Source organism: Phyllobates terribilis, unplaced genomic scaffold (genome assembly GCF_046119375.1).
Source record: "Phyllobates terribilis strain yellow unplaced genomic scaffold, ASM4611937v1 Scaffold_7__3_contigs__length_470593459, whole genome shotgun sequence".
Lineage (NCBI taxonomy): Eukaryota > Metazoa > Chordata > Amphibia > Anura > Dendrobatidae > Phyllobates > Phyllobates terribilis.
In genome coordinates this window covers 317,203,638-317,227,190 of record NW_027362767.1, presented here as the reverse complement: position 1 = coordinate 317,227,190, position 23,553 = coordinate 317,203,638, and the positions used below count along the sequence as shown (strand labels likewise).

Sequence of the window (23,553 nt, the reverse complement as noted above, 5' to 3'; positions counted from 1 at the left end):
CAATGATAATCCGCATGTGCTGTGCCCATGCTGCGGAAATTTCCGCTGCGGATTATCATTGCGGAAAAAAACGCAGCACTACCAATTATTTTGCGGAAGTGCTGCATCTCCGCCGCCATTGACTTGCATTAGACCGCATGGATTACGCATCACTGTATATGTAGATGCGTAATCCAAGCATTGTAATGTGCGGGTGGTACCCGGGTGTAGAGGAGAGGAGAGTCTCATCCACACCCAGGTACCATTAAAAAATCTGTAAAAAAATAATAAAATAAAAAATAAATGTATACTTACCTTCTGTCGGCCTGCGCACCGCTCCTTCTTGCTTCCCGGCACTTTGCAGTGAGTTGAAGGACCTGCGCTGGTGTCAGAGTCATGTGACGGGTCACGCGACGCTGACGTCGGCAGGTCTTTTCAATTCACTGTTGCCGGCAAGGGAGAACGGAGTGAGCGGGACACCGGGGGCCATCGGAGGGTAAGTATACATTTTATTTTTTTATTTTTACCACTCTCTCGGGTCACACTATATAGATCCATGCTGTTTGCATGGATTTATATAGTGTGACCTAGTTGTCACAAGCACTTTCCAAGTGATGCTAATCGCTTGGAAAGCGCTTGTCAACCCGCATGCGGAAATGTCAGTGAATAACGCTCCATTTCCGCATGTCCCTGGCAGGAAAACGCATGTACAATCCGCATGTACAATCCGCATGTACAATCCGCATGCGTTTTTTCTGCCAGGGAGATGCAGAAACGCTCAGGAAAAAATCCTGAGCATTTCTGCATCGTGGGCACATAGCCTTAAACTACTAAAGAGGCTGGAATGGAGGTCTATTCTTTTCAGCTTTGCTTTTATCTTGGATGCAATGATAGCAGGAGAATGGTCTGGAGACCATATTGGTATTTACAGTCATGGCCAAAAGTATTGAGAATGAGACAAATAGTAATTTTTCCAAAGTTTACTGCTTCATTTTTTGTAATGGCAATTTGCATATACTCCTGAATGTCAAAGAGTGATCAGCTTAACAGCAATTACTGTACTTGCAAAGTCAATATTTGCCCAGAAAATTAACTTTAACCCCCAAAACACATTTCAACATCGTTGCAGTCCTGCCTTAAAAGGAGCAGCTAACATCGTTTTAGTAATTGATCCATTAACACAGGTGTGGGTGTTGATGAGGACAGGGCTGGAGATCAATCAGTCATGATTAAGTAAGAATGACATCACTGGACACTTTAAAAGGAGGCTGGTTCTTGGTATCATTGTTTCTCTTCAGTTAACCATGGTTATCTCTAAAGAAACACGTGCAGCCATCATTGCACTGCACAAAAATGGCCTAACAGGGAAGAGTATCGCAGCTACAAAGATTGCACCTCAGTCAACAATCTATCGCATCATCAAGAATTTCAAGGAGAGAGCTTCCATTGTTGTCAAAAAGGCTCCAGGGCGCCCAAGAAAGACCAGCAAGCGCCAGGACCGTATCTTAAAACTGTTTTAGCTGTGGGATCGGACTACCAGCAGTGCCGAGCTTGCTCAGGAATGGCAGCAGGCTGGTGTGAGTGCTTCTGCACGCACTGTGAGGCGGAGACTCTTTGAGCAAGGGCTGGTTTCAAGGAGGGCAGCAAAGAAGCCACTTCTCTCTAGAAAAAACATCAGGGACCGACTGATATTCTGCAAAAGGTACAGGGAGTGGACTGCTGAGGACTGGGGAAAAGTCATTTTCTCTGATGAATCCCCTTTTTGATTGTTTGGGACATCGGGAAAACAGCTTATTCGGAGAAGAAGAGGTGAGCGCTACCACCAGTCTTGTCTCATGCCAACTGTAAAGCATCCTGAAATAATTCATGTGTGGGGTTGCTTCTCAGCCAAGGAAATCGGCTCACTCACAGTCTTGCCTAAAAACACAGCCATGAATAAAGAATGGTACCAGAATGTCCTCCAAGAGCAACTTCTCCCAACCGTCCAAGAGCAGTTTGGCGCCCAACAATGCCTTTTCCAGCATGATGGAGCACCTTGTCATAAAGCAAAGGTGATAACTAAATGGCTCAAGGAACAAAACATAGAGATTTTGGGTCCATGGCCTGGAAACTCCCCAGATCTTAATCTCATTGAGAACTTGTGGTCAATCATCAAGAGACGGGTGGACAAACAAAAACCAACAAATTCTGGCAAAATGCAAGCATTGATTATGCAAGAATGGACTGCTATCAGTCAGGATTTGGTCCAAAAGTTGATTGAGAGCATGCCAGGGAGAATTACAGAGGTCTTGAAGAAGAAGGGGCAATGCTGCAAATATTGACTTGCTACATTAACTCATTCTAACTGTCAATATAACCTATTGGTACTCATAATGTGATGGCAATTATATTTCTGTATGTGATATAAACATCAGACAAACACTAATAAAAACCAGAGGCCAGCAGGTCATGTGAAAATATAATTTTGGTGTCATTCTCAAAACTTTTGGCCATGACTGTACATGAAGAGGTCGTCATGAGGAAGCATCACACAGTCTTATTTCCTCGATTATGGTGTGTGGTGGTATAATGTACGGTAGCTGGACCCGTCTAGTCTTCATTCCAGGTACATTATCAGCTTGGTGCTACATTGAAGATATTGCAATGAGTTGCAGGTTGTATTGCAGCCAAGGAAAAAACAATGATATTTAAATCATCTGTTTATAGCGAGTGTGAAAGGGCTTACGAGTGATTTGTTCCTAAGGCTATGTGCCCACGATGCAGAAATGCTCCAGATTTTTCCTGAGCGTTTCTGCATCTCCCTGGCAGAAAAAAACGCATGCGGATTGTACATGCGGATTGTACATGCGTTTTTCCTGCCAGGGACATGCGGATGAGAAGCGTTCTTCACATGCATTTCCGCATGCGGATTGACAAGCACTTTCCAAGCGATTTTAGCATCACTTGGAAAGTGCTTGACAACTTGATCACACTATATAAATCCATGCAACCGGCCAGGATTTATATAGTGTGACCGAAAGAATGGTAAAAAATAAAAAAATAAATCTATACTTGCCTTCCGATGGCCCCCGGTGTCTTGCTTCGCTCCGTCCTGGCTGCCGGCAGATCGCGGTACACTGAAGGACCTGCCGACGTCAGCGTCGCGTGACCCGTCACATGACTATTACGTCAGCGCAGGTCCTTCAGTCCATCGCGATCTGCCGGCATGGGAGGACGAGCGCACCGCGGGCCATCAGAAGGTAGGTATAACATTTTTATTTTTTATTTTATTCTTTTTTTACAGGTTCTATGGTACCCGAGTCCGGAGGTGAGTCTCCTTTTCTCCAAACCCGGGTACCATCCGCACATTGAACGCATGTATTCCGCATGTGCTTATCTAGTGAAGCGTAATCCATGCGATCTAATGCAAGTCAGTGGCGGTGAAAACGCAGCGCTTCCGCAAAATAATTGATAGTGCTGTGTTTTTTTCCGCAATGATAATCCGCAGCGGAAATTTCCGCAGCATGTGCACAGCACATGCGGATTATCATTGGGGAACATGGCAGGCCTTCTACCAAGTGTTTTTTAAGCTTTTCTGCAGCGTTTTTGCCGCTGTGGGAATGCTTAAAAATCGCATCGTGGGCACACAGCCTAAGTGTGGTTTGGCTTAAGTGTGTGACTTTGTGATTCGGTGAGTTTAGATTCAAGGAGTTTAGAAGAAAGTGATTTGTACTGAATCACTATTTGTATTTGCTTGTTAATATTTCTTTGTGTAATTCTCATTAGGAAAATGTGCTCCATGATTGACAATGCCATCCAGTGTACATCTTGTCACATGTATGCAATCCTTGAGCAGCCGTTTAAGGGTGCATACTGCTGTTCGACATGCGTGCATCAGTGGCGGACATACTGCCAATGCAGCTGTGGCCGATCAGTTGCTGAAACATCTTGTCTATCCTACAGCCAGGGGCAGCATCAACACTAAGAGGAGAGGAAGGGGGCCATACATGAGTCATATGCCGACAGGGGGAAGCTGCTCTGCTGCACTCTGCAAAAGATGCTGGAAGAGGCCTCCATCCTCTGTGTTGATACTGCTGCTGACTCTAAGATACTGGAAACACAGGGTATTGCAGGGAAGGAGTTGTTGACGCTGGGCCATGTGATTCCCTCTCTGCTCCTTCTGCACGGTCTGCAGGGGGAAGGGAGGAGGGTGTCCTGTGTACCGTCCATAGAAGCCTTCATGCTCCTCTCTGCTCGATCCGCGGGAGGGGAGTAAGAGGAGGGCTGTTACTCCCCTTGCCAGTATTGTCATGAGAAGAGTGTAAAGGCTTCTATCCTTGGCACACAGGACACCCTCCTCTCTGCGGGCCGTGCAGAAGGAGCAGAGAGGGAATTGTGAGGGAGGAAGAGACACTAGTACTTAGTGGCTCTGGGTGTACATTACCCACAGCCACTGTACGGAGTCAGGAGAGGCATACACTGGGGTCCCATCACGTCAGCCAATCACAGACTCCGCTTTATGAGCACATCTATGATCGGCTGTCAGGAGATGAAGAACAAGTGTCTTCTTTGCCCTGGAGTCACATCCTGGAGCAGGAAACTGCAGAAGACCACCGTGGACAAGTTTGACCAGAAGAGCCAGTCGTGTCCGCACATTGTAGATGTGACGGGCTCTGTGTGCACAGCAAGGAACACAACGGCGGCTGGCTGATGACCTGAACTAGCCTGGTCTATAAAACAGACCAGACTGGGACATGCTATGTTGGGGCTATATAGGAGAATGTCATTTTTGTCTATATATTGCAATAATATAATAATACAGTCTATAGAACAAGCGATCAGACAATCACAAATTCAAGTTACTTAAATTACTAAAAAAGTAAAAAAAATGTTTTCTAAAGTTTAAGAACCTAAAAATTCAAATAGCCCTATTTTCTTCCATTAAAAAATAAATAATCGTAATGCTTCGTAAGTAAAAGTCTGATCTGTTAAAATAAGAAAAAATTTCACCAGAAAACACTGTAAAGAGAAAAAAAAACAAGACTCCAAATTTTTTTGGTCACATTTCCCAAAGAAAATGCAATAAAAAAGCGATCAAACTTTCTTGTTGAACCAATAATACTATCAATGGAAACTACAGCTCGTTACGCAAACGAGCCCTCACACAGCTCTATTGATAGTTTTATTTTTCTATTAGGGTTCTCAGATGAAACCATCATGATTTAACACTAAAAGCAGCGTTTTATCAGACTCCTAATAATCACTATAATTATGCCAGTATTATCCCTAAACGCTATATGGCTTCCTGGTGCCTGAGTTCATCACATCGCTGATCGGGTTGACAGATTACTGGGAGGGGCTGGTGAGGACCCAGTGGTCATAGTGCACATCAGCACCAATGACAATGTTAGAGGTAGATGGAAGGTCCTTTAAAATTATTGCAGCAAATTATTCTTAAAGCAAGGACCTCGCGGGGTCCCATTTGTTGCCATGGCGAACCGATGTCATCATTGAAAAAAAAAAAAAAAAAATATATATATATATATATATATATATATAAATAATATATTGTACCCATAAATAAATATTATGAAAAAAAAAAAGCAATAAGTACACATATTTGATATCACCGCATCCATAACGACCTGACCTAAAAAACTTTCCCACTAGTTAACCCCTTTAGTGAACACAGTAAAAGAAAAAAAAACTAAGCAAAAAAACGGTGCTTTATCATACCGCTGAACAAAAAATGGAATAAAATGCAATCAAAAAGACGAATGTAAATAAAAATGGTACCGCTGAAAACGTCATCTTGTCCCGCAAATCTGCCTAAAAATAAGTTATAGCTCTCAGAATAGTGATGCAAAAAAAATATTTTTTCTATAAAATATTTTGTATTGTGTAAAAGCACCAAAACTTAAGAACACGATATAAATGTAGTATTGCTGTAATTGTACTTTCCCGAAGAACAAAGCTACCTTATCAATTTTGCCACACGCAGAACGGTGTAAAAAAAAAAAAAAAAAAAACTTCCTGAATTGCTTTTGTTTATTCTGCCTTCCAAAAATCGCAGTATGGCTCAACTCATATTTATCCTGCGCTCTGTGCTGAGCGCTTACCCCAGGGTTTCCGTGTAAATCTCTGAAATATGTGATTCACATGGAAACCCCGGCAGAAGATTCCCTGTAATGAGGCAGATAGAGGCACGGTGTTCGTCTTTTTATTAGGTTGCATAAAAGTGCTGTCGGCCACAGTTTTGTGAACCTCTGGGGAAAAAAGGACACTGCTAAATATAGGCCAGACGGAGTCCAAAGTAACTCTGCTTCCTCACTATAGTGAATGGATCCCTCGGGGGTTTCATCTGAATTACATCACTCGGAGATTTAAATTGAAATCCCGATATCCGTGCTCAGCGTAGAGCACAGGATAAATGGGAACATTTTACATAACATTTTGGATCAAAATAAAAGCTTCGACTCAATCCACAAAAAAAGCTAGTCCCCACTCAGGTCCGTCATCTGTTAACGGACATATAGGGGGCGTCCACGTTACTAGTAGCACAAAGGCTCTGGAAAATCGAAATGGCCCTTGCCCCCCCCCCCCCAAAAAAAAGAAATTCAGCAAATTCTGTGCTCCCAAATCCAAATACCCACCTCCCTTCTGAGCCCCAGTGTGCCTAAACCGCAGTTTGCCACATGTTTGGTATTTCTGTAGCGATGAGAGCCCACCTAATTTACGGGTGCAGGTCTCCAGAAGCACGAACTGGGCATAACGTACGGGTCACTACAACGGCAGTTTGCAATTCTCACTCAGCATCATCCACCGCTGCTTGTTTTTGGAAAACACCCATGTAGTTAAAGTCCTCACCACACCTGTAGATAAATTCCCAAAGGGGTATAATTTCCAAAATAGGGTCACTTGAGGGGGGGAATTCTGCTCTAGCACTTAGGGTCTCTGTATATGGAGTCTGCATACTATTCTAGGAAAATCTGCACTCCAGGAGGAAAACAGCGCTCCGTCCCTCCCAAGTCTCGCCGTATGGTGCAATTTTTCCTGTTACCTTTTATGAAAACGCAAAATTTGGGGCTGATGAACATTTTTGTGGGAAAAAAAAATGTTATAAGCTTCTGTGAAGCACCTGGGGGTTCAAGGTGCTTACCACACATCTAGATAAGTTCCTTAAGGGGTCTCTTTTGCAAAATGGGGTCACTTGGAGTTTCTACTGTTGACACATCAAGGGCTCCCCAATCGCTACATGGCATTCGTTAATTATTCACGCAAATGTTACATTCAAAAAGGCAAATGGCACTCCTTCCTTTCTGAGCCATGCCGTGCGCCCAAACAGTAGTTTTCCCCCACATATGGGGTATTGGCTTACTCAGGAGAAATTGCACAACAAATTTTGGGGTCTATTTTTTCCTGTTATCCTTGCAAAAAAAAAAAAAAAAAACTGGTTCTAAATTAATATTTTTGTGAAAAAAGTTAAATGTTCATTGTTTTCTTCCACATTCCAAAAATTCCCATGAAGCACCTGAAGGGTTAATAAACTTCTTGAATGTGGCTTTGAGCACCTTGAGGGGTGCAGTTTTTAGAATGGTGTCACTCTTGGGTATTTTCTGTCATAAAGGCCCCTCAAAGTCACTTCAAGTGTGACGTGTTCCCTTTAAAAAATGGTTTTGTAAAGTTTGTCGGAAAAATGAGAAATCACTTCCTAACAAAAAAAATTTGGTTACAAAATTGTGCTGATGTAAAGTAGACGTGTTTGAAATCTTATTTATTAACTATTTTGTATGACATATCTCTGTTTTAAGGGCATGAAAATTGCGACATTTTTGCCAAATTTCGGATTTTTTCATAAATAAACGCAAGTCATATCAAATAAATTTTACCAACAATCTCAGAATCAGGGGGATCCGTTGAAGCGTTCCAGAGTAATTACCTCATAAATTGACACTGGTCAGAATTGTAAAAATTGGCCCGGTCATTAACGTGCAAACAGCCTTCGGCAGTAAAGGGGTTAAACAAACAAATAGGGTCTGAGACAGTCTGTTGCTGCAAGTAGTCTTAAATTAGTTGTAGCAGCATGGTGGACATTATCGAGCAAGACTGAGTAATGGTGGACATTATACAGCAGTACTGAGTAGTGTAGCTGTGAATCCATCACCGGAGTGAAGTAAACAATTCTGAGAAAAAATTGCAACACAGATCGGCTCTTCTCTCACTACGGTCCTGTCCTTCTTCCCTCTCCAGAGACTTCAATAGGCAGCTGAAGGTTGGTAGTCCATTTTGCTTTGACTAAGACAGATTTTTGTAGTTTTTAAAGGGAATCTGTCACACCCTGGGAGTTATCAGACTGCTAATATGGGCACACAGGTGATAGAAAAGTAAATCTATACATACCTGGTTTTCAACAGGCTTGGCGTGCGGGGGACGCCAAGCAATGCCCGCCTATCTGATTATTACTCCCCTAAATCGCCGCTTATCAGCCTAGTTACCATTTTCCATCCCTCCCCCGCACGTCCCGGCGCATGCGCAAAGCGCGGCTCTTATAGGTTTTGTATGAGCGAGGTGCTCTATTGCGCAGGCGCCGGGGAGTCCCTGCGACTTCCGCTCCAGTGACTCCCAGCGCATAACAAGAAGGTTTTCTGCGGCACTGTGCTCATACAAACACGGCCTGGAGGAAACAAAGTGCCGTCTATACGAGCCGCGCTCTGCGCATGAGCCGGGAGGTGAGGAAGGAAGGCACATGTCACAGCGCCCTGTAACGTGAGGGAGAGGGAGGGAAAATGGTAACTAGGCTGATAGGCGGCGATTTAGGGGAATAACAATCAGATAGGCAGGCATTGCTTGGCGTCCCCCGGAAGCCAAGCCTGTTGAAAACTAAAAAGATAAAACTACTTTTCTCTGCAATCAGACCTCTACCATGGGCCATACAAGCAAGTATAGAGTTACTTTTCTATAACCTGTATGCCCATAGTAGAGGTCTGATATCTCCCAGAGGGTGACAGATTCCCTTTAAATAAATTCAACAGGTAGATGGATGAAGAGAAGTGGCTCATAAGTGGAGAAAGAAGCGTGTTTCTATGATATGGTATAATGCAACTTTTCTTGTATTCACTGACAATTAAAGGTTGTGCTGTATTGGTCTATTCCGGGTTGTTCATGGACTTGGTGTGACTGCTTACAAAATGACTCCTTACTCCCCAAGAAGTGCATTTGTAAAAGACAGTGTAGCTGGAGGATATTCACATTATATAGAAGGGACACTGTGGATTTTAGTAGGCTGTTTTCTTACATTTGGCAGTATACTGTATAGATTAATTTTCATCTGACAACATCATCAAAGATATTCCATCTACCCAGCCTAAAGACATTCATACCCAACTGATTATAATGGCGATATGGTCTGGGGTGGCCACCCATTTTCCATTTGGGGAGATTTTCTAGTACATAGTGTCTATTCAGATAGATGGGTGACAAAGTAATTTTTCAGTTGCGATAAGTTCAAAGCCGAAACCTAGATTTCTAGTCATTCTCCATACTAGGACCCCTTCCCACCAAATATGACATCCACATCCCTTAGTATAATGCATCTGATGATCTTTCCCACAATTGAAAATGATGTGAAAATATACAGTGGGCTGCAACAAGCAACTTGAGGTGGGATTGCTTAATAGCAAAATTAATTCAATAATGTCTGTATGGATAGACTACTCTCCTTGTGTCATGCTTCTTGTCAAGTCTTGTGCTAGAAGTGATAACGTTAAAGGAAGGGGTTGTTCCCTTTCAAATTAAGTTTGTATCTTGGCTGCAGTTATAAAACAGACTGTGCTGTACTCCCCTTCCCTGGGTCCACTGGTGAGTGTCTGCTGATGCTTCCGGCGCAGCGCTGATGTCACCTCGACAGCACGGCCGCCTATCACTGAGCTCATCGGATCTGAAGGAGGCGTTGCGTCTACACTAGCTGAGCTGCTGATTGGCTGCCACACTATCAGAGTGATGTCAGCGACTCTGCCAATGCCAGGTACTGGAAGCAGTGGCAGAACCTCACCTGTGGACCAGGGGAAGGTGAGTACACTGCAGTTTGTTGTTTTCTAACAAGCTGCAACCGGGGTAGAAACTTAATTGAAAAGGAACAAACCCACTAAGAATTGTATATTAAAGAAATAATAATATTTTGCATTGTGCCCACCCACCATTTTCAATATAACATTTTCACAATTGCTAAATCTACAGGATCTAACAATGTACGATTTATTTTTTATTAAACCGGTGTTCTCTGTACTTTCAGGTCCATCACACGTGCCTACTACAGAAATTCTGTTGGAGGGCTCCTGCTGTTTGACATCACCAACCGCCGCTCCTTCCAGAATGTCCACGAATGGTTGGAAGAGGCTAAAGCTCACGTGCAGCCCTACCAGATTGTTTTTGTCCTCGTGGGCCACAAATGTGACCTAGATACACAGCGGCAAGTGACAAGACACGAGGCTGAGAAACTGGCCACTGCCTATGGCATGAGATATATAGAAACCTCAGCCCGAGATGCCATCAACGTAGAGAAAGCCTTCACCGATCTGACTCGCGATATATATGAGCTTGTTAGAAAGGGAGAGATAAATATCCAGGAAGGCTGGGAGGGGGTAAAAAGCGGGTTTGTCCCAAATGTAGTGCACTCCTCCGAAGAGGTAATTAAATCAGACAGGCGGTGCCTTTGCTAAAGCAGTAGAAGTTAATATCAAGGTCGCCATTGTGAACTCTTAACAAAATAACAGCCGTAAACCAATCTGTGAGATAAAGGGTTCCCTGAAATTGCTGATGGTACTATAGAGCGAAGGGAGGTTGGACCGAGGAAGAAAAAAAAAAATAAATAAAAAATAATAGTTTGTAAAATCCGTAACCACATGTCAAACTTAAGGAAGCTCTTACATCTCTGGCAAGGGCCAAGTGTGCATGTCTATGTTTAGGAGTTGGGATTCATAAATCAATGATACCAAGAATTTCAGATACATCCTAATTCATTTGATAAATTCTGTGTAGTTTAATGTTGGTAGTTTTATGCCGTGAGTTAATACCACAGTGTAATGGTCATTATATATAGTTCTAGAAGAGGCAACCCTTTTATTTACCGGAAACATGGAAAGTTATTTTATGGCTTCTAATGAAAAAAATAATAATAATTTTGTTGTGACCTTAACTAGTTCAGTGGTCTTAAAAGCGTTCGTTACTCACAGCCGGCAGGGGCAACCAAAAAAATACTATGGCTACCAATTTATTAAGAACCAGCGGCATTTCCGAGCTATTCGATGGCGCCAGCCTACAAGTAAGTTGGGAGTTTAGTAAAATGGCTGCTCGTCCTGATTGAAATGAGAAAATGTAAGAGTATACTACTAATAAAAACAAGTAAAACACTGAAACTTTCACAAATGGAACCTGAGATTCTATTGCGTTACTCTTAATTAGGTACAATGTTGGTGACTGAGCGCTAAATAGTTCTTACTTTGTAGATTAAAATGTGTAATTAGACCAAATATTATCATAATTTGCACTATTTCAAAAGAAAATAAAGTAATCTAAGCAATAGATTAAATTCCCATTTACTGTTATGGCAATACAACCTAGATTCAGATTACAAGGTAACAAGATTAAGGAGCAAATTAACTTTTTGGCCTTTTCTCACAGTGTTTGCTTAAAATACCAATACTGCCTTGAGACCAGGTATTGTTCAATACTTTCACATGTTCATTTCACGCAGGAACATTAGATAGAAGCATAAAACATTGCTGGCTGTATAGTATAGAATTATACATTTACACGCTATAATAAACCCAAATGTCTGTGATCCAACAACCAGGAATTAGATCTTCTTCATGGCTTAAAGGGGTAGTCCAGGATTAGAAAACCTGGTTCTTTTCTTTCATATACATGGACAGCTCAGCTCCCTGACGTAAAAAAAGGGCTAAGCTGCATCCAAAAGACAACAGGTTTTAGGGTTTTTTTAACTTTAAATTCTGGAAAACTTTATGGATCCCAAACCCAGTCTTTGGTTACAAAGTAACCTTATGCTTCAAGGGGTTGTCCAGGAGTCATTTTTATTTCCCTATAGGCTTGCAAAGTAAAACACAGTTATACTCACCCTCCCCAGGTCTGGCCTCATCTCCGCATCTGCCCAGGTTCTTCTAGACAGGCTGCAGCAGTAATATCGTAATTACAGCATATATGACAACCGCAGCCAATAACAGAGCTCAGCTGCTCGTACTGTCTGCATCAGCATCAATGCTAAGCCCAGTGATTGGCTGCAGTAGTCAAGTGTGATGTAGTCAGGACATCACCACTGCAGCCTGTCAACAAAGACTAGGAGCAGCGGCAGAGAGGAGGTGCTAGAGCTGAGAGAATAATGATAATTTCTACATGCCTACAGAGAAATAAGTTAATCCCATACAACGCTTTTAATAGTATTGCAAAACGTTGACATTTTGATTGCTGATCGTTAGCGGGCCCCTTCTAACCACACTAAGCCTCTGTCATCCCAGTGGAGAGCCAGTTCAGTACCCAATGGTTGTAGGGGCTTCTAGTGGATTTTAATATGGGGCACAATTATTCTAAATTCAGTACTGTACCCATTCTTATCGGCAGTAGTCCTAAATTATGTTTTTAATTCACACAAATATAAATTGTGGTTAAAAATTGGAACCAGCTGTTTTAGGGCTCCTTTTCCCATGAGATATATGTTCCCTCCTCTATAATCTCACATAACCTTGAACAGATGCCATTTCCTTCATGAATTGTTCACCTTCTCCGCTCTTGTAGAATCCAACCCCATTTTGGTAGATCAGACTGGATAAGAACATGTTAATGAGCAGTACTGTTCTAATTCCCATCAGAAGAGGCCTTTTTCGTTTTCCTTACGGCGCGGCGTTTACACACTTTTTCCCTGCCATTTTTTCTGTGATTATAAAAAATGCCAGGTTTCATGCCTTTTTTTGTCCAGCCTTCGCCCCCTCTCCCCTTATACAGCAGTCTGTAGAAAATACATTAAAAACAAAAAAAGTTACATAAAGGAAGTCTCAGCATGAAATGACTGTTCAAACCGAGCTCAGTGCAGCCTTGGCATGGCCAAACAGTTATGTGCACCTTCTCACCTACCGTACTTATTTTCCGCCTATCTTTGCCCTCCTCTGGCTCCTGTAAAGCCAAAGCTGTCAATCAAGAAAGATGGGAGGCAGAGATGGATGGAAAACAAGTAGGTGGGAGGGTGCACTGAACTGTTTAGCCACACAAAGGGTGCACCAAGTGCCTGTGCTTGGTTTGAACAGTCATTTTCTGCTGACACGCTCGCTTCAAAAAAAAAAACTTAGTGTTTGTAGTGCAGTTTATATTTTCATGCTGTTCTTCTAGCCAACATCCGTCTTGCTTTTGGGTATTTTTCTAAACAAAAGCAGTGTGAATACACCCTTATTCTGTTTACCCTTTGTTAGAAAATTTAAAACTCATCAGGTCACACACGGCCTCTGTACTTAATTTTCACTCATGGTGTGTGCCTGTGTAAAGGCATGGAGAGATTTGAAGCACTGGCCCTAGATGAAGCCAATTTGAAGAAGATTAGACTTTCATGTTCATTTTACAGGCTCATGTGTTTAAAGGAAATCTGTCAGCACAAAATGACTGTTCAAACCAAGCACGGGCGCCCGGTGCATCAGGGCAGGGCCAAAAAGTTATGTGCACTTTCCCACCTACTTGTTTTCCATCTGCCTTGATTGACAGCTGTGGCAGGAGCTGGAAAAGGGTAGAGATTGCTGAAAAACAAGTAGGTGCACGCCTACGCCAAGGGTGCACCAAGCACTGTGCTTGGTTTGAACAGTCAGTGTGTTGACAGATCTTTAAAAATGTCATTATGACTACATGGTGCCAAACGACTTTACCTAGATCCCTATAAAATGATTTTCATTAGGAAGCTAGTCTACTATTTAGGGGCAACACGTTGATGTGGCAGTGACTAAAGCACCCATCGCAGTTAATACTACATTTCTTATAAGCTTAAGTCGTATAGCTGTATGATCGCTCTATATGGGTATCTTGTTTTGTGGCATAAACAGGATTGGATCCTGTAACAGAAACCCAGTTACATTGGCAAAGGCCTCCGAACCGCTCACATGGACCATATTAACTAATTGTGTCCCATAGGTGTTGTCAGACACCTCCTTTAATATGGGCCCATGTAGACTTGCCACTTTGCTGCAGGTATAATGTGGTGGCCATTCGGCTGAATAGTCAACCATGTAAGTCATTGACAACCTGAGTCGTCTTGTTAGTGGTTCTCCAAGCCGGGAAATTCGTATGTCCATGTGCAATAGTAGGACACGTGGACAAGTGTTGTCCCGGAGTGACGACCCCTGTAATCTCAGAGACAACATGATTAATTGCTTTGGACTAATTATTAAAACGGGAGTTTTAATATATATATATCTTCTTAATAGACTAATGTTTCTGAACACATATCTCGTCCCTTTTAATGCGTCTTATGAGAATAAATATAAGGATTTCCATCTTTCTTAGTTATTTTCTAGAAATAATAATAGGACAAGTTCTACACCTTTCTATAAAGAGCTTACATTCTAAAAATGTCAGATCTGCATGTTGGTTTTGCGTTCCTCAGAATCTCCAGGATATAAAAATGTACACTACCTTGCTTTCTGTTTTTTGCACTGTAAATGTGAACATATGCTATCTAGCTGTATGTGAATGACAAAACATGCTTGTACCTAGAACAAACTACTGGTAATATGTGAAATGATAAAACTCGTAACAAGTCTCTGTGTGTATTTCATGTCCCAATATGAATCTGTCTGAAACTGTTCAATAAGCAAAATTGTCCAGAAAAAAGAAAAACAACCTAAAATGGTGCCGAAAATAAGGAGCATACACTAAAGCCACTAAAAAAGAGCAAATTAGTCCAGAAAACTGGAGAAATGGTGATAATGAATTGGAATCAGTGTCCAGTTTAATCATTGCCCTACATTGTAGGATTTATTTTTTGTTCATCCCGTTAGACCATTATGTTCCTACAATGAGTTTTTGACGCTGCGTATTTTTTAAAACATGCAAGTATCCCAAATGCTGCATAACATCTGCAGAATCAAAAACTCACCAAAAAGCTCATAGTGGGAACATAGCCCCTAACAGAACATTAATGGGATGCTTTTCAGATGAGCATATTATGGGGTACTCATCAGTTGGGGGTGTCTTTAGACCCATTGTTGGCCCGAGACTTGGCCTGATAATACACCTGCCTGGAACTGGCTTCAGGAAAGGATCTGCTCATTCAGACAACAGCTTTTCATGTACGAGTGCCATCTGTGTTTTTCACGGATAGAACTCATACCCGTATAGTGCTGCCCAAATGACAATATATTTTTGTAGATCTAGTGATCTGTACCAGAACTTGAAAACACAGACCTATCCGATTTTGAGTCACATTTCAACTTAGCAATGCAAGTCTATGGGTCCATAAAAAGAAATACATAATCGGACAGGACTCGGATCCTGGGAACGCTCATTTCAAATTAATTAATTTCAAAGTTAATTGTGCAGCCTAAACAATGTCAATTATCTAACAAACGAGCAAAACACTCGGTCGGGTGATCTTTTGATTTACACAAAAGATCATCGTTCTCGGCAGCGCATTGGCTTGTGTGAATGGGACCTGTGCTGCTAAAAACAATAGAAGCCAATGCGCCTATATTGTTCAGTATTAAGCTGTAGTGGGGTCTGTCTGTGCAAATAGGTTATTAGCCAACATGTCTGCAGTTGTTTGTCTTATATCGTGCTGCACATCGTGCAATGTAACCGGAGCCTTGCACTCGCAGCATTGATTTTGGCAAGTTCCAGTTCTCAGGGCCAGATTAGTGTATACAGACACTTGCCTGTAATATTGATTTAATACAGTATACAAATGTGAATACTCCAACTGACAAGATACATCCAATCCATATGAATGAAAGCCATCCTGAAGCAACTTTCTACTGGTAGGTTAACACTGGGGTTAAAAATGTTTAATTTACCTTTTTAGTATTTTCGGAAGCTTCTCGGCTTGCAGCAGCTTTTGTTAAAGAGCAACAGTCTTTTTCATTACAGACATTAATAATACACATGAAAATAAGAAACTTTGAAATATATTTTATCAGAGAAATCTGCTTCTTTATACTACTGGACCCAATTCATGGGTAAAGTCTATTCAGTGAAGACAGATTTTCATATTACTGAGATAAGAGATGGTAGTTGGTGCTTTTAAAATTCTATGGAGGAGGGGGAGGCGCTGCAGACATTCTGCAGCAAGGTCTCCTGCAACCACAGGCTCTGCAGCAAGGTCTCCTGCAACCACAGGCTCTGCAGCAAGGTCTCCTGCAACCACAGGCTCTGCAGCAAGGTCTCCTGCAACCACAGGCTAAGTTCCCACAATGAGTTTTTGACGCTGCGTATTTTTTAAAAAAATGCAAGTAACCTCTTACATAATAATAGGTGCAGAACAGAAATGCTGCAGAAAATCTGCAACATAGAAACTCACCCAAAAGCTCATGGTGGGAACTTAGCCCTACAGTTCTCCACAGAATGTTCAGCGCCAACGCTCATCTTCCGTCTCAGTAATGGGGTAGTGTATTCACTGTGAGAGTGATAAGATATATTACAAAGTTTCTTATTTTCACATTTACTATTGACTTGGTTATTATTCAAGGATGCCCTACACATGGGGTAGAAGTCGGACAACCATCTAATGTGCACGTCGGCCTACAGGTCGTTGGTGGACATAAGGATCACCAGATCCTTTGGCAGCAGCTTATCTCCCTGGAGAACAAATGACTCTGTAGCTGCTCTTTCATAGAAAACACAGGAGTGTTTGGTTAACTTCGGCGTGTGTATGGGGAACTCGGGAGAGATAGAAGTCAGGTGACTAATAGTCCGGCTGACAGCTATTTAATGTGTATGGTTAGCTTTAGCCAGTGAGTATACCACTGAAGCACGGTCTAGTCTACCATTTCGACTACTAAGTGCTTGGGCCACACAAACAGTAAACTGTGCCACTGATCTATCGGTTTACTGTAACATAACACTACTTAAAGAGAACCTGTCACTACGATTTGTCTTTTTTAGTAAATACTAAAGATGCTGGAGTATCTTCCTACATAACTTTAAGTCCTTCCTACTGAATATTTGTGAAAACATTGAGAAATGAGTCGTAGGATTCATCTGGCACTATTCGTAGTAAATCATGTAGCAACACATCCCAAAATTTCTTAATAAATTTAGAGGAGGAATAGTATAAGAACAGAATAATATGAACATAAGAAGCAGTGTTCCAGCTTTGTTATTTCATGCAGAGAACAAACTTTTAAAAGGGAATCTGTCAGTAGGATCAACCCTCCGAAGCTGTCTGTATGGGCATGTAGGTCATAGGAAGTTGATAAAAATGATATACCAGAGAAATCCAGATTTTTCTTCCTGTATATGTGCTGTTAAGAGCTATGGGCGGGACACAGATCTTCCTGAGAGTGTCTCTAGTGGTGTGTATCTGTATGATGTTGATCAAGCACACAGCAAAATTACAGAGGAAAGAAGAACACGCCTAACAATAGATTAGAGCAGGTTTCTTAGTGAGACATGTAATGACAGACTGTCTGCTCTCACTGATCTTGCAGAGCTGTGTGTGATTATAGTGCCTGGGGTAGAGCAGAAAGGAGTGGGATTACTAACATTTCTTCCTCTTGGCAGCCAGTGTGGGGGGAGGGGAGCGGCAGTATTGCTGGGCTAACAGCACTGTTAAAGGAGAGCTGGTAGAAGTGTTTGTAATGAAACAATGCTCAGCTCTGCTGTACTGCCCCTTCCCACACAATGGCTGCCATGATGAAAGCTCCTGGCACTAAGTCTGCTCTCACTGCAGAGCTGTGTGATTAGTCAGTCATTACAAGTGTCACACTAAGAAACCTGCTGTAATCCACTGTGGAGAGTATACTTCTCTCCTCGATGTTGCTGCCTGCTTATGATTGGTCAATGTCATACAGGGGAAGATGTACCCCACCCCTAGAGGAAGATCTAAGCCCTGCCCATAATATTTAAATGAGCTATTAAAATATAAGAAAACATTGATTTCTTTGGAATAAAACATCGGATCGCAAATATCAAGGTATCACTTTACTCAACTTTCTACATGTCCATATAGACTGCTTGGGTGGTGGGGAAGGGAGGGGGGGGTGATCCTACTGACATACCTCTTTTAAAGAGAATCAAACAGATCCTCTTGAAAGGAAGGTGACTTGATATTCTCCCTACACAGTGGCATTTGTAATATATAAAAATCAGTAAAAGTTGTGTTGTGCTATATATTATATTATTCTTGCTTCATTGCAAACAGCAGAAAGTTAGTAACTTTTGCTAATAAACCTAATTCGCAATGGGGGTTGAATAATTTAAAGTGTTGCAGCTTAAACCTTTATATTTGTAAATGAGGCCATTTTTGTTTGTCCTCGTGGACTTGGTATAGACATTTAAGGTAAATCCATGGATATAATCAGGTCTACATGATCAACTAAGTAGAAGAAATACTAACATGTTACATTATTATTATTATAGCGCCCTTTATTCCATGGCACTTTACATGTGAAAAAGGGGTATACATACAAGAACAATTACAATAATCTTGAACACAATGTGATGGCGACTGGTACAGGAGGAGCGAGGACCCTGCCCATGAGGGCTCACAGTCTACAAGGGAAGGGTGAGGATACAGTAGGTGAGGGTAGAGCTGGTCGTGCAGCGGTATGGTGGAGCTGTGGTTACTGCAGGTTGTAGGCTTGTCGTAAGAGGTGGGTCTTCAGGCTCTTTTTGAAGGTCTCCACGGTAGGCGAGAGCCTGATATGTTGGGGTAGACAGTTCCAGAGTAGGGGGGAAGCACGGGAGAAATCTTGTATGCGATTGTGGGAGGAGGAGATAAGAGGGGAGTAGAGAAGGAGATCTTGTGAGGATCGGAGGTTGCGTGCGGGTATGTAACGGGAGACTAGGTCGGAGATATATGGAGGAGACAGGTTGTGGATGGCTTTGTATGCCATGGTTAGGGTCTTGAACTGGAGTCTCTGGGCAATGGGGAGCCAGTGAAGAGATTTACAGAGGAGAGGCCGAGGAATAGCGGGGGGACAGGTAGATTATTCGGGCAGCAGAGTTTAGGATGGATTGGAGGGGTGCGAGAGTGTTGGAAGGGAGGCCACAGAGCAGAAGGTTGCAGTAGTCAAGGAGGGAGATAAGGAGGGCGTACATTAGTGTTTTTGCAGATTCATGGTTGAGGAATGTGCGGCTCCAGGAGATATTTCTGAGTTCGAGTCGGCAGGAAGTGGAAAGGGCTTGGATATGTGGTTTGAAGGAGAGTTCAGAGTCCAGGGTTACCCCAAGACAACGAGTCTGAGGGACTGGGGAGAGTGGGCAGCCATTGACGTTGATAGATAGGTCAGTGGGGGGTGATGAGATGGCGGAAAGTTGATGAATTCTGTTTTGTCCATGTTAAGTTTTAGAAATCCAGCAGAGAAGCATGAAATAGCGGACAGACATTGTGGGATTCTGGTTAGTAAGGAGGTGATATCGGGTCCAGAGAGTTAGATCTGTGTGTCATCAGCATAGAGGTGATAATGAAAGCCGTGAGACTATGAGCTGTCCCAGGCTGAAGGGGTAGATGAAGAAGAGCAGGGGTCCTAGGACTGAACCTTGGGGGACACCGACAGATAGGGGGCGAGATGAAGAGGTGGTGTGTGAGTGGGAGACACTGAATGTCCGGTCTGTTAAGTATGAGGAGATCCAGGATAGGGCCAAGTCTGTGATGCCGATAGATGAGAGAGTCTGTAAGAGGGAGTGGTCCGCTGTGTCGAAGGCAGATGACAGGGCCAGGAGGAGGAGGACAGAGTAGTGTCGCTTAGATCGGGCAGTTAGTAGGCCATTGGTGACTTTAGTCAGGGAAGTTACATTGAATTTTACTGTAGACTTGTGGAGTTTCTCAGGTCTAAACTCCAGTATGCTTCTTTGGTTGATTAAAAAAAATTTAAGGTCCAAACAACTAAAATGCATGAAGGGTGTAGGAAAGTGCCTAAATAGTTACATTGTGGGTAATGAACTAGATTATCTACAAAGTATAATAACAATTAATCACACAGTATGTATGTTTGTAACAGGATCTTTTTACCATTTTCTGATAAAGTTTAAAGACATGACTAATAGATCTAAATACATTAAAGAAGCCCTCCGATGACTATTTTTTTAATAAATCTGTGTATATAATGTAGTGAGTATGTTAATATGCTCACCTACTGCTTTCTCCAGTATCCAGCGCCATTCTGCTCCTCTTCTGACTCTCCGCATCACTCTGTGTGAGCCAGAAGTCTTTTTACAATGCCAGTCTATCAGTATTTTTTCTCAGGAGTGGGAGCCAAAACCAGGTGAGGAACAAAAAGGTATAATAGAAACAAGTCACCAATTCTGCATTTATCACCCACTCCTTGGAAAAAAAATACTGACCAAATATTGACCCAGTACTGATAGTGGGGCCGTGGCCTTAGGGAGAGACAGTATATGTCCGAAGCTGTCCAAGAGACTTCTTCCTGCCCCAGATAATTGACAGGTCTTTTCTGATGGACCCCCCTGAGAGAGAGGTCAAGCAAGAGGGGCAGGATGTAACAGGACTCTTCCTAAAACATATCTGGCTCCCATCGTACAGCATGAGGCTGCGTGCCCACGTTGCGGATTACAAGCGTTTTTGATGCAGAATTTCCGCAGTGGAAACGCTTGTAAAACGCTTGGTAATCCGCACCCCATGGTCCCCAATGAGAATCCGCAATGTCCATGCCCATGCTGCGGATTTTTCCACAGCGTTTATGCTGCGTTCAAAAATCCGCAGCATGTTCATTAATTTTACGTTTCCGCATGCGGAATTGCCTTATTTAATGCATGAAAAAACGCAAGGCAATTCCGCATGTCGAAAACGCGCAATAAACGAGTGCGGAATTCCGCATGCGTTTTTCCGGGAGAGGACATGCGGAAATGAAGCAGAAAATTTCTGCTTCATTTCCGCAACGTGGGCACATAGCCTTTATCTAATGACCGGTTCCTTTTGGATACTTACAAAGCATACAGAATTGCAAGTCTTGTATTCAGCCAACACATGACAGTGCTTCTGTACGAGAAGTATACACACGTCAGCCATATTTCTGTGCTTGTGAACATGACATTTATGGATTACATCAAATAGGGATGAAAATATGAAACAAATGAAATCAGATTGTCCCAACATTTATTTATAACAGTTTGCTTCCCACATCCAAATTAAATCTGTTTTTTTTTGGTAACATCACACTAGAAAGTGAATCCCATCATAAAAGGCCTGTGTTGTAAGAAAAGGATTACAGTCGAGAAAACCAGATGGCACTTAGTGGATTTATTTTATTAGCACTCTCCAAGTGTTTAGTATACAAGACGTGTGGATATTTTTCTGCAGATTATGTACATTTTATTACGCATTAGGAGGGCATATGAGCAGCCAATAATGCCTCTCCTGCCAGTGTTAGATCGGCATAAAACAAGGGGCATGCATGTAATGGGACTATAGGAATAAATAGATAAGAAAAGAGTGCCTGCTTTAAGGGAGAGGAGGGCAGGTCCACAACTAAATGTCCATCCCAAGTGCTCAAAGGAAAACTTGGACTTTATCTAAAACAATCTGTGTCTGGAAATATTTAAAAGAGGCACCGCTATGCTTTACTTTTAGAGACGCCGTCCTTGTTTCTTCGTTTTACATCCCAGTTATAAACCCTAGCCATATCTGAAAGGTGGGTTAAAGAAAAATGATTTATTTCAAATGTTTACCGATCACCTAATTTACACTCCAGGAGCGGTATAACCACTCAAACCTCTATACACACAGACAGTGCTGTGCAAAAGATTTAGGCAGGTATGAAAGAATGTTGCAAAGTGCGAATGCTATAAAAAAATAGAAGTTTTAATAGTTTATATTTTTAATCAATTAGGAAAACTCTATACCCATGAGTACTACTGTCCAAACACGCAAGGTTTCTATTTTTTGGAACTCCATTCCTTAGATTTTCAATGCACTCACCTATTTTAAGCTGGGAACTACACAGCCTCACTGCACACGTGCGGGGAGCCGCGGCTGGCCACGTCATACTGCACAAGCGCCCCACTAATATCAGCGCTTGCCGGGAGCAGTAATCAAATACCAGGATCACACCCCTATGACCGAATACCAGGATCACACCCCTATGACCGAACGAGCAGGTAGGATATGAGTATATAAAATGATTATATCTGCACCTATTTTAATGAAAAAAAGCTCGTTAGTGATGCACATTACATCACTAACAACGTTATCTGGGCAGTGTAGATAGGACATGACCGGTTCCCTTTAATGGACTGAAATAAATTGGATTTTTTATATATATTTTTGGTGCTGGATTAACCTCTTGCTTCTTCTCTTACTTGTCGGGGACACTGGCTCCAAGACATCTGAGCACCATTGCTGGAATCACACTGGCATTGGCTGCAGTTTGTGGTGAGCTGATGTTGTACTATGGGAGAATCCGTGCTGTTTTGATGGCAAAGTGCGGCCACAGCGAATATTGACTTGATTTAGGTTTCCTAATTGCTAAAAATAAAACTATTAACACTGCCTCTATTTTTGAAAGCATTCTTACTTTGCAGCACTCTTTACACACCTGCCTAAAACTTTTGCTCAGTACTGTATTTTTTTCCCCTTCCTTCTTTAAAAGGTATTTGCATAACCAAAATAATATATTGCACATAACATTCGTAATGGAAGAAAAAAAAATGCTTATTTCTGATAAATTATATAATTTGATACAATGGCTTAAAAAAAAAAAAAAAAAAAAAGAAAGGTCTTCCATTTTAAAGGAAAATAACTGCTCTTCTGTACTTGAAATAACAGACAAAATGGGTACTCGCTCCTCTCTGGGTCCCGTGCCCGAATGCTGCTCAAAACTCAGTGGTTTGGTTACAGTGATGATGTCACTTTGACAGGGCACATCACCACTGCAGCCGATCACTGAGCTAGAGGCCCAGCCATTGTAGACACATTGGTGTTTTGTTTTCTATTGGACCAGTAAAGTGTGATGCAAATTTGCAAAACGACGCATGGCAACACCTTGAAAAGGATACTGACTTCAGTGGTGGTGAACTGGTCCCGTAGGAAGTCTAGATCTTCTTCTGTCGATTCAAGACTTCTTGTGGCTGCAGACAAATTCTTTTCTAGTAAAGCCTGAGCGTCATCAATATCATACTCAAGCATTACATTGGCCTAGGAATCAAAGAGAAGGTTACAATGGACCTCCTAAGAAGATCAAGACATTGAGTTTGGAACTTTACAAGATGTACATTAAAATTAATATTTCTGGGTCCTTTACAGAAGTACTGACATGGGCCATCCATGTATGCAGAAAGTACTTGGCTAAAGCAAGTGAACAGGAGTGACCTGCATTGGATATTGCAGAGGAGAGTCCCATGGCCCCTTCCTTCTTCTTACTGGCGGGGCACTGA

General features: G+C 42.2%; 2 protein-coding genes across 4 annotated transcripts in view; one reads left to right on the top strand and one right to left on the bottom strand.

The window, feature by feature from the left end:
• Positions 1-14,767, top strand: part of RAB39B (RAB39B, member RAS oncogene family) — a 29,074-nt gene extending 14,307 nt beyond the window's left edge. Inside the window, exon 2 of the mRNA XM_073641102.1 lies at positions 10,250-14,767. Coding sequence (XP_073497203.1) covers positions 10,250-10,676 — 427 coding nt within the window. The 3' untranslated portion in view covers positions 10,677-14,767. The remainder of the gene's footprint in view (positions 1-10,249) is intronic.
• Positions 14,768-21,406: 6,639 nt separating this feature from the next.
• The window catches only part of VBP1 (VHL binding protein 1), a 42,378-nt gene continuing 40,231 nt past the window's right edge, over positions 21,407-23,553 (bottom strand). For all 3 annotated transcript variants that reach the window (XM_073641105.1, XM_073641104.1, XM_073641103.1), the window contains exons 5-6: positions 23,176-23,314; positions 21,407-21,805 (exon numbers count right to left, since the gene is read on the bottom strand). In XM_073641105.1, the coding sequence (XP_073497206.1) occupies positions 21,735-21,805; positions 23,176-23,314 (210 nt within the window). In that variant the 3' untranslated portion in view covers positions 21,407-21,734. The remainder of the gene's footprint in view (positions 21,806-23,175; positions 23,315-23,553) is intronic.